This window comes from Gymnodraco acuticeps, unplaced genomic scaffold (assembly GCF_902827175.1).
Source record: "Gymnodraco acuticeps unplaced genomic scaffold, fGymAcu1.1, whole genome shotgun sequence".
Classification (NCBI taxonomy): domain Eukaryota; kingdom Metazoa; phylum Chordata; class Actinopteri; order Perciformes; family Bathydraconidae; genus Gymnodraco; species Gymnodraco acuticeps.
The window spans coordinates 3,573,232-3,589,479 of record NW_022992160.1 but is presented as its reverse complement, the minus strand read 5'-3'; the positions used below and the strand labels follow the sequence as shown (position 1 = coordinate 3,589,479).

The following is a 16,248-nucleotide window of genomic DNA, read 5'->3' as shown; positions in this document are numbered from 1 at the left end:
CCCAGTCGAGGAGAGGTCATTCAGGCCTGCAATGGAAGAACACAGAGATGTCTGGGGTTTACATGGTTTTGGAAATAATTTATTTTCCTTCTTTTCTTCACATTCATCTTCAACCTTAATATTTTCTTTAATGCCCAAGGCCAACTGCCTTTTTTTACTCCCGAGTATTATAAACACTTTCTTTGAGTGTCCAGTTTTCTAGAAGTCTTTTACTTTAACTTTATGTTTACCCTTCATTCCATCTTCATGTTCTTGTAATGTATTCTTTAGGTTCTTGATTTTTTATTTACTCAAAAAACCTCCCTTTGGAAATCCGAACATTTCCGTCCAGATATTTAATTTAGACAGACTGTTTTCACCATTTCTGCTCGCATGACATCTACAATCGGACCCTCAGGAGAGTGTACAAGTCCCCTACCTGCTTTGCTCCCAAAACAAAGTCTTTAAGTGTTACCAAAACATCCCGTGTTACCAAAACACTATTTTTTCATTCGTCGATGATGTGATATTTGTTTCTCAGTACAAATCACACAAACACTGATCGTAAACCCAGGCTACGATATATTGGATATCCCAAATATCCTTTCGAGCAGTCCCTCTCATAAATGTCATGGAGTTTAATTACGTTTAACTTTAAACAATTTAGACAATGTACATCTCACCAAGTATTGAAAGCCTTTTGAGTTCGTTGGATCTCGTGAAGTCAATCGGTTCCACCCCCGGCGCTGGTCCTCTCGTCCCGTACGGTTTCTGTCGAGGTAGAGGAGGATCCAAGGATCCTGGAGCGCGACCACCAGTTTCCGTAGGTGTTCCCAATCGAACTTGCAGAGACCCTGCTCGCAGCGCCAATTGTTATGGAAATCTGAGACCCAACACTGTGGAGAGTACAAGTCAGAGTGATCAAAACAAATAAATGGTGAATCAGACAGAGTTGTCTTTCTGGTTATTTATTTGAAGCTTCAAATACAAGATACAATAAAATATAGACACAGGTCTCACAGAGTATAGAAAGTCTGCGTGAGTGTGCGCAGTTCAATATGAAAGCAAAGCTTATATACAGCACAGAGTGGGAAGTGCAGAAATCTGTCTTCAAACGGTCATATTGTTATTAGACACCTGGCCTTGAGCTCAGAATAGGGAAGTTCTTGTGAGACTTTGTGTGGAGAGGAGTAGCCTCAACATAGTCTGCCAAATCAGCTGTGTGGCCTTGAAGCGCTTGGGAATAAACCCACAGTAGAGTAAAAGAAGAAAACAGCACATCTCAGGAAATGATATAGGTGTTTTACAATGTGTTGAGAAGCATTTGGTTTAAGCATATGAGGATATAATAAAAATGTCCACTACAGAGCGGAGTGGTGTGGGAGAATTTAGGAAGGTTGAAGACCAGGCGAGCAGCTGCATTCTGGATGAGCTGCAGAGGTCGGATGGCACATGCAGGTAGACCAGCCAGGAGGGAGTTGCAGTAGTCTAGGCGTGAGATGACGAGAGCCTGGACCAGAACCTGCGTCGATTTCTGGGTCAGCTGGGGACGCATCCTCCTGATGTTGTAAAGCGTGTATCTGCAGCAGCGGGTTGTAGCAGCTATGTTTGCAGTGAAGGACAGGTTGTTATCTAGGGTCACACCCAGATTCCTTGCAGTCTGAGTCGGGGAAACAACAGAGGTGCCAATGTTGATTGTTAGATCAAGAGTGGGACAATCTTTTCCCGGAAGGAAAAGCAGTTCAGTCTTGTCAAGGTTGAGCTTGAGGGGATGATCAGACATCCACTGAGAGATGTCAGCTAGACAAGCAGAGATGCGTGCGACGACCTGGGTCTCTTAGCGGGGAAAGGACAGAATTAATTGGGTGTCGTCAGCGTAGCAGTGGTATGAAAAACCATGCGGGCTAATGACTGATCTGAGCGAGTTTGTGTACAAGGAGAAGAGGAGGGGACCCCTGTAGTTAATTGACAAGGGTCGGACTCGGACCCTCTCCAAGTAACCCTGTAGGTGCGGTCTTTGAGGTATGAGGTGAGGAGGGAAAGTGCAGAGCCTGAAACTCCAAGTGCTTGGAGAGTGCGAAGGAGGATCTGATGATTCACCGTGTCGAATGCAGCAGACAGGTCCAAAAGGATGATGACAGAGGAGAGGGAGGCTGCTTTAGCAGTGTGCAGTTCCTCAGTGACAGCAAGGAGGGCAGTTTCTGTGGAGTGACCTGCCTTGAAACCAGACTGGTGCGGATCTTTTTTTATACTTGTCATTATTTTATCATGCAAGACAATTATTGAGTGTGCATGTGCAGTTTATTTTGGATAATTGCCAGGTGAAATTGTTTTTGTTGAAGATGACATTGAAGTAGGTCATGTTTTGAATAGGCATTTCAAATAAGTCAGGTGTGATTCAGCTTTCACAAGAACTGTCACTATGACCTGAACAAAACCTGATAGGTGTCTGTACCTGACACTTAGGCTTGAGGGAGTTTCAGTGTGTGTGTGTGTATGTGTGTGTGTGTGTGTGTGTGTGTGTGGTGTGTGTGTGTGTGTGTGTGTGTGTGTGTGTGTGTGTGTGTGTGTGTGTGTGTGTGTGTGTGTGTGTGTGTGTGTGTGTGTGTGTGTGTGTGTGTGTGTGTGTGTGTGTGTGTGAGAGAGAGAGATACATAATTAGTCTTGCAAAGACACAACTCCAAAAAATATGTAATATATTTCTTTACAGTAAGGTAAAATATTATACAACAAGCTAAGCAACACATCTCTGAAAATAGTTATTTATCTCTGAGTGAACCCAACAGTTGCATGTAAACTACCACCAGCACAGTGGATGAGGCTGAAAACATCACCTGACAGTAGGCTCTGATTAACCTGATGAGCTTAAAGTCTTACATTTCAATGCCTGTGTGTATTTGTGTGTGTGTGCAAGTGTGTGTGTTGATGTACTTAACATGACCATCTGTGCATGCTGAAGGGGAGAAACCCCCCCCCCCCCAATACGTCTTATCCTCACAGCTCCTTACCATCACAAGCCTCGGTAGGTAGTCAGTACAGGTTTCAGTTTGTGCACTTTTTTACTGAGAATAAAGCAATAACTAACTGCAGAAATATATTCAAACTAACGTCTGGAGGATTGACTGTCAACAGAAGGACATAATTGGAGGATTTTAGAAGACCGTACTTGTGGATTTACACTTTGGCTTTCCCTTTTTTTCCCTGACTTGATTTTCTTCAGAGAAAGAGATTAAGGTTTATTGAATAACATTTAAATGCACAAATGGGCTCCTCTCCATCCAAAGGAAAGTTATTTTCTAAGACAGCAAATTCTCAACCTCAATCAGATTTGCCAGATGAAGCACCACAGGAGGGTGTTGATTCTAGACCTGAAGAAGAAAAGGGTGAGTGTTTCAAGACTGACGAGGAAGAACATGAACTTCCTCTTCCCATTGAAGAACCTCATACGAAAGAGATTGATTGTTCTCAGCTGGCATGCGACGCAGCAGTGGCCCAAAACACAGAGGACATTAAAGAAACAGAGGTGGATGTGAGGCCGTTAGGAATAGTCGAGGAGATTGTACAAACAGACACATGTTCAACAACAGAGAAGATAAAGAAGAATAAAGGCAGGAGAAGGTCTACTAAAAAGCAAAGAAAAACGTCTTGTATCCAGAGAAAGGTGGACCTCCCTCCACACATGGTGAGGGCTCACGTGGCAGCCTATGCCTATCTGAATCCGAACATCTCCAAATATGAGACCCTGCTGGGCCTGCTGGACCAGGCCGCGCAGACCCAGCTGTCCCTGCAGCCCCCGATATCTGCTTTGGTGTTTCGCTTCGAGGAGATCAACCAGGCTCTAGAGGAAATGGCCGAGGAGGGGGAGCTCATGTTGAAAGAGCATGGGGACAATATGGCCTTGCAATCGGGGATGATGGGCCCCACTATTATGCCATCTAAACCGAAAAATGACACAGGCAACCCCCCAAACCCACCTCCAGATCTGTTACAGCAACTGCTTCAGCATTCAACAGAGAAATTGAGGCTTGTGGGGGGCTCGGTCCACGCACTTAGTGACACCACCCTTGAGGAGGCGGTAGAGTATTTTGCTTCTATCTCTAAACTGCTGGTTGGGAAGATGCATGCCAAGCAGGCAGCAGAGCAGAGGTTGTTTCAAGTGCTGGCACAAGTGGAGGAAGCTGCCATGAGGAAGTATAACCCAGAGAAGTTGTCCCTGCACAGTCAGGACAGTGGGATTGGGGGAGAAAATGAGAATATGACGGGGTCTGAGAGGTACCACCGGCAGCGTGGGAGTGCTGGAGCTGGAATTTGTGGATCTGGATTCAACAATCGAGGTACATGTGATATTCTGTCCGGTAATTTACCCAATCTTGAGGGCTACAATGAGGATGATGAAGATGACGAGGAGGATGATGATGATGATGATGAAGAGTTTGAGGATGACGAAGACGATAGGCCTGAAAGGCAAAGGTCAAACTCTTCCCCACCAGATCCCAGTCAAGCTTTATTTTACATGTGTGCAAAGTACATGAAGGACCGGCAGCCTGAAGGGAAACGACCCCTGACTACTGTGACTGCTACTGAATACATATCATCCATCATGAGCGTAGACTTTATGATGGAACTACAAAAGAACCGGGGGGACTTGGATCAACAAATGAAAAAGATGGCTGAAGGTCAAGGAAAGAAGGAGTTAGCAGGTCCTCATTATAACCTGTATAGAAATGGACAAAGACGGCATTCATTAAGTGAATCGTCAGGTGCACAAAAAGGCCATTTCAGAACAAATCAATCACCTGGTTCCTCAAAAATGTTAGCACCCAAACCACCAAAGCACCAATCCGTCAGAAGGTTGATAAATACCTTTAGCCAAGGGGTGGATGGTAGACCAGGGCAAAGTCTTGCGAATGTCCCACCTCATATCAGGAGTCACAGAAAAGTTCGGATCCCTCAATTATCTGACACGGTTAATGGTAATGAGGGGGGGTTTGTAATCAATGGCAACAATAACAACAACAGCTGGCCTGAAAGCAAGGATGACCTGGACGTAGACAACCTACCACCTCCGCCCCCAGAGGTTTTGTTGGACAATTCCTTCCAGAGAGATGATGGCATACTAGGAAATAAGGAAGGCTCACAGGAAGATTCAACTCTAAATCTCCCAATAATAAACCAAAAGACGGGAGTGTCCAAACGCCTCAAAACATCCATTCAGAATGTGGAAGTGCTGCCAAACCGAGTCAGCGCCAGGTCAAGATCGATCACTATCTTGCCTGCCCGTCCTTTAAGACAGGATGCTGTTATGGGGGCACAAGAGCCAGAGCAGCAATCAGAAACGTGGAAGAGATGTGGAAGTAATGAACTCTATGAAGGCGAGATGCGCTCCTACAGCCTTCCTGTGACAGCACCACCTGTTTCTAGAGTGCGCCTACCGCCATCTTGTCCTTCTGTGTGCCACAAATTTCCAAGCCCTCCTGCGTTTAGACCTCAGTCCATGTCTCACCCAAGTTCTCCAGTAGAAGTGACACGTGCCACAGATAACAACAATGAAGAGATAATTCCGTCTGTGTCCTTTCGCGATGCCCGCTCGGTCTTCTTACAAAAAGACTCACAAAACTCCCAGACCTGCTTCACATCTGGAGGTACTGTACTTCCCAAACTCTGGGAAGAGAGATCCCGAGGCAGGCTTTCCACAAGAGGGGTAGACAATTCTGACCGTCGCACCCAATCAGAACGTAGGCCAACTTCCCATTCAGAGTTTTCTAAAGGCGGCTCTTCAACTGCTACCCAGGCTAAAGGGGCTGTTCCGACAAAATAAAAGTAAGTAATATCACACAATTGTGGGTCCAAGTAAACCTTGCTGGTCTTCATACATTGCTACTTGATATCTAAGCAAAATGTTGACTGCAGTCCATAATACAGCTAAAATACAGCAGTGTCCATAGTTACAAAAGGAAGTGTCTTTACTTTTGTGCAAGCTATTAGATACTTAAACAAATCTGATGAACAAACTTATAAATTATTTTAAAACATGACTTGAGGTTCTTGTAAGACAACATTTGGACCAGATAAAGGGTCAGCTCATTTTGATTAGGGTACAATTAGTGTAACTACAGCACCAAAAGTGGTTAGTTTGAGGTAAGGTTGGCTACGTATTTGATCAAAGAGACTCCTGGAAAATGCTTTGCAACTTAAAGATCGGCAGCAGAAGAGTGGTAACCACAAAACATTTCAAGATAAGGTAAAATGGCTGTTTTACCTACCGTTCAAAACGTGTTACTGCTTCATACCATTGACGTCTAGGAGTCCATACTGTTAAATTTGAACATCTAAAAAAGCAATTACAACACACATGGGCAATATAAACGTAGGTATTGTAATTTAAACTGGTTCCTACAGATATGGAATTGAAACTAAATTGAAATTGGAACTTGCTAGAGACAATTAAATACGTGTTCATGACTGGGTCTTGAATTGGTGGTCCTCCATCCACACCTTGATTGAAGTGTGGCGTGAAACATTTTCCTGTTGAAGAAACCAATCATTATAGTGCGTTCACACCGGATGCTTGAGTTTCACGCTTGAGTTTCCAGCTGTGTTTACTCGCGTCATTCAAACAGGCAGGGTGGCGAGAAGGCGGAGCTTATATCTATGTAGATACTATGGTAGATAAAAACAAGTCCTCCAACTCAAACGACCAAATAGGTCGATTGTTCAAGCGTTTATTATGACCTATAATCACGTTTGAAAGTTTTCGACCTCTAGTGCTCCCGTTGACTGCAAACGCTACGGTGGGTCGTATTCACAAATAACCCTCTCTGGAAAATCCTAAATTGTTTGATAGTTTGGCCATTAAAATGCTTTTTTATCAGATTTCTAGCGAGAAGTGAATATTGTACTTTTAGAATCCACGTCCAGTGGATGTGTAGGATCTATCGTTTGATAGATATTACGAAGATTATTTGAGATCTCGCCAGGAGAACGTGTATATACTACATCTTTCCCCTATTAATTTCTATTGACGGCAGCGTCCATGTAAAGTTAGCGTCAACCCTCACAGGGTGAAAACTTTCCGGTCTCGAAGTTTTCATAATAAAACCGTATTCTCCTCACTGTCAAATTATTTTACAGTGATATCTGCCGTACTCATCCACTAAAAAACATCAGTTTATCCTTGTTAATTACACAACATTAATTGGTTTAAATTGTGTACACTGCTTTTGTGTTTTTCCCATAGTTTTTTCCCTTTCGATTCTGAGACACATTTCTTTTTTCAGAAGTTTTGATAGGCTAAAACATTGAACTACCCATAATCCTCAGCTATCGTTGAAGCTCGATGATTGGATGTTTTAGCCGCAATGCACGTTTGGATATGGTGTTTATGCGATATGAAATCCGGAAACATAAAAAAAGAAAAAAAAGAAAACAATACTTTATTCCGAGTGTGCTTGCTTTTCTCTTTGAAAGTCATCACATAACGGCATTGTAATACACGGTTCGGCTGCATTAAATATTACATACAGTGGGGCAAAAAAGTATTTAGTCAGCCACCAATTGTGCAAGTTCTCCCACTTAAAAAGATGAGAGAGGCCTGTAATTTTCATCCTAGTTACACTTCAACTATGAGAGACGGAATGGGGGGAAAGAATCCAGGAAATCACATTGTAGGATTTTTAATGAATTAATTGGTAAATTCCTCGGTAAAATAAGTAAGATCTCACCCTGTGGGGTCAAAATGATCACAAGAACGGTGAGCCAAAATCCCAGAACCACATGGGGCGACCTAGTCAATGACCTGCAGAGAGCTGGGACCAAAGTAACAAAGGCTACCACACTACACCGCCGCCGCAAGGGACTCAAATCCTGCAGTGCCAGACATGTCCCCCTGCTTAAGCCAGTACATGTCCAGGCCCGTCTGAAGTTTGCTAGAGAGCATTTATATGATCTAGAAGAGGATTGGGAGAATGTCATATGGTCAGATGAGACCAAAATAGAACTCAACTAGACGTGTTTGGAGGAGAAAGATTGCTGAGTTGCATCCAAAGAACACCATACCTACTGTGAAACATGGGGGTGGAAACATCATGCTTTGGGGCTGTTTCTCTGCAAAGGGACCAGGACGACTGATCCGTGTAAAGGAAAGAATGAATGGGGCCATCTATCGTGAGATTTTGAGTGACAACCTCCTTCCATCAGCAAGGGCATTGAAGATTAAACGTGGCTGGGTCTTTCAGCATGACAATGATCCCAAACACACCGCCCGGGCAACGAAGGAGTGGCTTCGTAAGAAGCATTTCAAGGTCCTGGAGTGGCCTAGCCAGTCTCCAGGTCTCAACCCCATAGAAAATCTTTGGAGGGAGTTGAAAGTCTGTGTTGCCCAGCGACAGCCCCAAAACATCACTGCTCTAGAGGAGATCTGCATGGAGGAATGGGCCAAAATACCAGCAATAGTGTGTGAAAACCTTGTGAAGACTTACAGAAAACGTTTGACCTCTGTCATTGCCAACAAAGGGTATATAACAAAGTATTGAGATTAACTTTTGTTATTGACCAAATACTTATTTTCCACCATAATTTGCAAATAAATTCTTTAAAAATCAGACAATGTGATTTTCTGGATTTTTTTTCTTCTCATTTTGTCTCTCATAGTTGAGGTATACCTAGGATGAAAATTACAGGCCTCTATCATCTTTTTAAGTGGGAGAACTTGCACAATTGGTGGCTGACTAAATACTTTTTTGCCCCACTGTATCTACCGTAGTTCTCTATTTATGGAGCCCTGATTAGAAGACTTCTGGACAAACTGGAAGAACTGCCGCCGAAACTGAATACGTGACATGGATCATAAATATATCAGCAATTAAACAATATCTTCAATCTCTCTTCACACAATACGTCTCCTTGCAGTATCAATAGTAATTTGGCTGACTTTTAAATGTGATCCAATTGATAGATAGGCTATATTTACACCATAACGGTGCACAGGGACTTGTAGTTTTTAAAGATATTACTGATTTTCTTTGAATATAAGAATGTAAACACTGAGTTGAGAGAATAGTCAGGGGTTTTGGATGATGGGAGACACATCTATGGAATCAGAATTTCAATAGCTTAGCATTAAATGACAGATATACCTTTCTGCCTATGATGTTTTACAAATCAGATATTAATGTGTAGAATTACAATATGTGAAATAATATAGCAATATCCTGTAAAACTATGTGAAAACATGAATAAAACTACACATCTTCAGATGTTATACATACATAAGTGTCCTACACTAATAATACAAAGTTATTATGGCATTGTATGCTGTGTGTTATTTGTAACATCTTCAGAAACTACCTTTCCAACTCCTCACCAGTTGACTGTTACAGGTCTATACAGGTTCATGGTACAATGCATACGCTTCAAATTGAGAGACTGAAACTGTATTTTTCTTTACCGTTCTGTTTTAATTTCACAATAAAGTTAATAGTAATATTATGTTTGATATTATTATGTTTTATTAACTAGACCAGGCATCCTCAAACTACGGACTCCGGTCCGGATCCGGACCGAACCACCACTGTCTCCGGACTCTGAGCAAATTATACTTTTCATATGTATGATCTCTCTATATTATATGTGAGACATCGCCACAACGCATTCGCAACGAGTCAAAATTCTCCGCTATGTCCACTGCAAACAGCGCTCTGCATGTCTGACTGTTCCACTGTGTTCCACCTGTGTGTGTCAACGCTTTGGTCCAATCACATTCAGCATCCAGTCAGCGTTTTTCCCCCCAAACAATCTGCGAATCAGAGGCACAGTAGGGCGGGTCTTCGCGGAATGCGGGTGGGAAAAATGTGTGTGTCTCTTTCAACCTGTCTAAGTCAGAGCGAGAATTAAAAAAAAAAAAAATTCAGAGCGAGAGTTAACAGCTCATCTAGTTCCATCTGTACTGTAGCTAGTAGCCTAATTTCACCTACCGGGGTGGCAACTGACACCCTAAAAATAGGCCTTGCCACCCCAGCTACCACCCCAGTTGGCAGCTTTGTTTTGAAAGAAAAGTTGTGGCACATCGGACATTTATGAGAGAAAGTCTCTAATGTCCGAGTGCAAGTGAATGCAGCACAAGATGCACGTCATGTAACCCCTCCCCCGGTCCTGGCGCGAGCGTGGACATACGATTTGGCGGCGATTTCATTTTGAACTGGACGGCGCAAAACGAGAAGCATTCGGACCCAAGCACTGAAGGAATGAGGTATTTGCGGTCTACACTGACAGAGAAGAGACTGTCAGTTTGACTGTACTCAGCATTGAATCAAAACGCACTGAAGCTGTTGATCTTAATACGTTTGTGAGGCGTTTTGCTGAACAAAATGGTAATCGCCGCATTCAGCTGTAATAGACATGCCAACTTGATGCTCTGCTCACGGATGAGCATACAAAACTATTAAGATGATGACCTTACGTGTGTAAATATATTTTTTTCTTTGAGGGGGTCTGCCCCCCAAAAAACTGTTTTAAGTCCTGAGAAAGTCAAATAAGACGGTGTTTAAAACTACACTGCCCAGCCAAAAAAAAGTAACCACTTTGATTGAACTAGGCCAGCAGGTAAGGGCTTTCCACTGGATAATAACTGCAGTATAAAATAATGCATGACTGAAGTGATGGAGACCATGTTGAAGGCAAACAAAAAGAGGAAATAACAGGTCAAATCAAGCAAATCCCCCTCTCAGATTCCACAGCAACCAGAAGAACATAAATACTGGCTGGTGATTTGATTCATCAGCTTTGTGATGGAATAAAAAATGCACAGTGCATTTCCTTAGCTGTGGGTGAGTCCACTGACACCACTGACAATGCTCAGTTGCTGGTGTTTGTGAGTTTTTATGATGAGGCAAAGGGGGAGTTTGTTGAAGATGTGTTGGGCCTGACAAACCTCAGTGGACGCACAAGGGGGAATACATTTATAAAGCAATAATGGGAATGCTGAATGAAAGAGGGTGCAGCTGCCTTTATTCATAACCGTGCAGCTCTTACACTGCGACTCTGAGGGGTCAAGCACAGACACAATAACAATGAAAACTGCTGCATACAGATTATTTTTGTTTTTGCAACCTCGTGTTAAGAATCTTGTTGCAATTGTTTAAAAGTTTGAATGACCGTAATAAACGGACCTTTGTCTTATTGAAACATTTATTTTGGACCTTTAAGATTTGTATTTGAGTACCCCTGAACTAGACCACTAGGTCATCGACCATCTTTTCTGTCGGTTTGGTGTTACAAATATCAAAACAATATATGTGTGGATAACAAAATAAATCTGTCATAAACTAAACTGGAAACTTATACTGGAAAGTATCATTTTGTTGTGTTAACACTGTAAACTTGACAGTTTTTTAACCCGCACTGCCTAGTGGTTAAAGCACGTTATTGCATTTTTTTTGTTGAATATGTTATATTTGATGAAAAAATATTAAGAGTAGCCTACATACAAAATAGGGGGAAAGTAGAAGGTCAATGATATAAATATAGAATAGAAAATATCAAGGAGATACTGTAGTGATCTCTACAATAAAACAGTTTAGTGCAGGACGTCCAAAAATAGTAATAGGAGGATGTGCAAAACAGACAAACTAATAAGGCTTTATTTAAACATTAAAGAATACTTGGTAAAGGTCTTCTTTTGAATAAGAAAAAAACTTTGGGGGTATCAACAGATACATATTAAGTCTGACAAAGTACTTAATAATAGTCTAATATATTGCTTAGTTTATTTTGGAACTTGACAATCACCTTCCCTGAATTTGACTCAGGTGTAACTAAAGTCTGATTTAAGGGTTGTTTGTATTTCACATCATTAATCAGAATCTGCAAAGTAACTAAAATAAATATAGTGGAGTAAAAATACCAGGTTAACCTCTGAATTGTAGTGGAGTAGAACAAAGTAGTATGCTGCTGTAACAAAAACATTTCCCAACTTGGGATCAATAAAGTATCTTATCTTAAGATGATCGATGGCTACTGCCATATTTGCAAAATGTGCCTCTGAACCTTGACAAGTGCATGTTTCAGGCTTATCAATTGACAACAGGAGGGGTCACAGACACAAGACCAGCTGTTAAATAAAGCTCTTCTGACCTTAGCTGTCATGTGGGTATATATTAATGCTGCCCATTATGGACACAAGCAATTTTCACCCATTTATTAATTATATGTTTTAAATTTGATAACACCAATTTGTTTCCCATCCCCTAAACCTCCAGGGATGTACACAGTTTAATACTGGCAACTTCTAATTATGGGAAATACGAAAACGTCTTTTAAAATTACAATTCCCAGTAGAGACGTGCCATAGATAGAGAACATGTTGCGAAACACAATAGCCAGCATGTGTAGTTCTGGGGGGGTGAACCCGTTAGAATCCAGTTTTGGATAGTCTGCCGTGATTTCATTCAATTTCAAAGAGCTGTTTGACACTCGGCGTAACCTTGGCACACTGCCACTCCAACATCCAATCACAGAGCTTGAGGACTAATCACTGGGTTTTTCAAGCAAAGCGGATGTTGTAGTCTCAAACGATAGAGGATTATGGGTAGTGTAGTGTCTTCGGCCATCCTAAACTCCGAAACAACTATTTGTTTCTCCGAATCGAAGGTTAAAAACACAAAAGCATTGTACACCATTTAAACCAATCAATGTTGTGTAATTAACAAGGATAAACTGATGTTTTTTAGTGGATGAGTACTGCAGATATCACTGTAAAATCATTTGACAGTGAGGGGAATACTTCCGGTTTTATTATGAAAACTTCGAGACCGGAAATACTGTTTTCAGCCTGTGAGGGTTGACGCCAACTTTACATGGACGCCGCCGTCAATAGAAATTAAGAGGGGAAAGACAGAGTATATACACGTTCTCCTGGCGAGACCTCAAATAATCTTCGTAATATCTATCAAACTATAGATCCTACACATCCACTGGACGTGGATTCTAAAAGTACAATATACACTTCTCGCTAGAAATCAAATCAAAAACCCTCTAGTTGAAAAAATGTAACTCACGATTTTGCGCCGCCTGAATATCTATATCCACGTCTTTGCATTGACTTGACATGTAATCGCTCCACGCCAAAAATCACATTGCGTCTGGTGTGAACGCACCATTAAAGTTCCGTAACATTTTCAAAGAAGTAGGAAACATGATAACCATGTATGAGCCTTTATAATCTGCCCAATTCCAGCCTTGTTTAAGAACCCCCAGATCATCAACTAACCTCCACTTTTTCAGTGTGTGCAAGGCACTGTAGCTTGAAGGTATCTTCAGTTCATCTCAGAGCTGGCATTAGCTGAAAATCTGAATCATCAGAGAACATGATGTTACTCCAGTCTTATACATTCCAATCCTTTGGGCTTTTGCAAACCCCAGCCTGGCTACTCTTCGCTTCTTATTGATGAAGTACTTTCTTCCCTAACTTTCGTGATGTCAGCCCTGTTCTGAGGAGCCTGTTTCAAAGAGTCGTCACTATGTACTTCACCCTAGCTGCTGTTACGACTCTATGTCAGTACAGTTGTTGAGGGACATTGGACTGACCTGAAGTCCATTATAAACCTCAGCAATCATCAAGGCAAGGCAAGTTTATTTATATAGCACCTTTCAGCACACGGCAACCCAAGGTGCTTTACAAAATAAAATAAAAAACATTTAAGATACAGTATAGCAAATTATAAAATGGCATTTAAAAAACAGGCATTTAAAAAGCAAAGATAATAAAATAAACACAACAGGTATAAAATACATGAATAAAAGCCATACTGCAGTGTGAATATGAACAACTCACTCAAATGCAGCGTCAAAAATATACGTTTTTAGTCTTGATTTAAAAGTATTAAGAGTTGCAGCGGACCTGCAGGATTCACAGAGTATGTTCCAGATTGTCGGGGCATAATAACTAAAACACTAAAACTAAACGCTGCTTCTCCATATTTAGTTCTGACTCTTGGAACAGAGAGCAGACCCGTCCCAGAGGACCTGAGACTCCTGGATGGTTCATACTTCTGCAGGAGATCGTTAATATAATTTGGTCCGAAAACATTCAGTGCTTTAAAAACCAGCAATAGTACTTTAAAATCAATTATTTGGTAGACTGGAAGCCAGTGTAAAGACTTCAAAATTGGACTGATGTGATCCACTCTTTTAGTGTTTGTGAGGACACGAGCAGCAGCGTTCTGAATCAGCTGCAGCTTTCTAATGGATTTTTTAGTGAGATCTGTGAAGACACTATTACATTCATCATCCATTCATGATGATCATCAAGATGAATGGTCACCAGGGTTTTTGTGCCACATTGCTATTGGGTTACAAAACTTCACCCAACAGTAAAGGCTGATGAAGAACATGGCATCACACAACAAAGCTGTAATAGTAGATTTGGGTTATTCCACCAAATATTGCCTTCTAAACCCTTCCTAAATAAAAAAAACAGTGGTCTCTTCATTTTTTTGTTTGATCTCTAGGTCAGGGGTCATAGCCTTTATTCTTATTTATTAGTTAATAATCGTTTTAAAATCTATGATTCATATCCCTTTAGGGCTTTACTTCAGAGATTACAAGAAGAGATGTAGGCACTCTGCTTTAATCAAAAAGCATTTCTTATTCAAACCTGCAGTCACAGTGTCCAGTTTTATGCCAACAGCTCACCTCCTCCCTGTAGAGAAACCACTCGGCCTAATCCAGATTGGATTAGCCCTCTGAGCCCACGTAATCAACTCATGAACTAAAACTCCTTCTCTCCTGCTTTCTTGCTCTCCTAAAGGCCGGACAGTCCTCTGATGAGGGGTGATGACGTCAGTTGGACCCAAGTGCCGCTGTGGCAACAGCCGAGAGCCCAGCTGTGATTGGTTGGGATGCTAACGTAAAATAGGAGGTGGGAAGGGAAGGGAGAAAGGGATTATTGATAAGCAGGATTCTAAAGTTAAGGCCTTTTCCCTAGCTTTTGTATCAGATGCATTTATATACTAATTGGAGCGGTTCTTACGGGCCTGCACATTCCTATCTGATTGACTTCTGAAAATATTGTCAAAGTTTGCCTATATCAGTTATTATAATTGTATATGTAAACTTAATCTATAGTTTGAAATATCTTAAATACTTTGAATTGGTCGAAAGATAAAGACACATTTTGTTATACCAGTCATTGGCACACCAAATGTCTTCATAGCTCACTGTTAACCATTTGGAGATAAATGCTGGGTTGCTATACCAAAATCAATGTACGCCGTTAACATACATAATATTCAGATGTTTTTTGTATGTATTCTATTCTGTGTTTGGACGTTTTTTAGTAGCTTCCCATCTATGTTAACCGTGTTTTCTACCTCAACTGTGTCCCAATAAAGGAGAAGAATCTGCCCAAATCCAGTCTTATCATGTATTTTTTCAAAAATAATGTTTGTGGAAACATTTAGGAGCTACAGATAGGTGCAGTTAAAACATGTTTTTGTGAGCTGATCCGGAAGTTAGCGTCTTACTGGGGCCCTTGACAAAAAGCAATAGGATTTTCACATTGGATTTTGGATTATTGCAGAGATAATCTCTGCGGCAAACAAACCCATATGATACTTGCACGTTTTGGTCAGAAGAAGAATATCTGCATATTAACACTATTTGTATAATTTTTTGAAGCGTAAATGACCAGAAGTAAAAAGCTAGTTAGGCTACAATTTAACAAACTATGACTTCATGTCAACACTGTTAAGCAAAAGGTGGCCGATTAGAATTAAAATACAACTTTTAAATGTTTTGTCTTTACTGGTAAATGACAAGGTTTTTAAAATTCCACAAATAAGTAAATAAGCATTGTATATTGAACCCATAGACTGTATATATAAATTGAACCCTGCTGTAATTTGTCTTAAACCCATTATCTGTTTTATCTCAGTCTTCAATGAAAAAACTGAAAGGTTGACTTTAATTTAATTTATTATGTCAATTTATTTCACACATTTGTATTAGGTAAATTGAAAAAAGTAGTATTAAGTGTAAATAAAAAATATTAGGTTCAACTTAATAGTATTGCTTTCAACTAACCTAATACAGTTATGTAGAACCTGTTGACATAATACATTTAATTAAAGTCAATGTTTAATTTTTTCAGTGCGAGCGCCTCAGAAGAGATGAATAGTACTCACATAAACTTTTTTGCTGAAGGCGTTCATTCATAAAGATACCCTTCTGAGTATATATTAAATACCAGATCAAATACAAAAGAGTACATCCCCT

The 16,248-nt window shown here is 40.9% G+C and overlaps 1 protein-coding gene across 1 annotated transcript; it reads left to right on the top strand.

Annotated features, from left to right (window-relative positions):
• The first annotated feature begins 3,241 nt into the window (after nt 1-3,241).
• On the top strand, nt 3,242-14,882 carry LOC117538658 (photoreceptor cilium actin regulator). Its single transcript, XM_034204529.1, has 2 exons — nt 3,242-4,313; nt 14,783-14,882. Exons 1-2 carry the CDS (start codon nt 3,242-3,244, stop codon nt 14,797-14,799), a joined length of 1,089 nt encoding a protein of 362 aa, XP_034060420.1. The 3' UTR covers nt 14,800-14,882.
• Nucleotides 14,883-16,248: the final 1,366 nt, after the last annotated feature.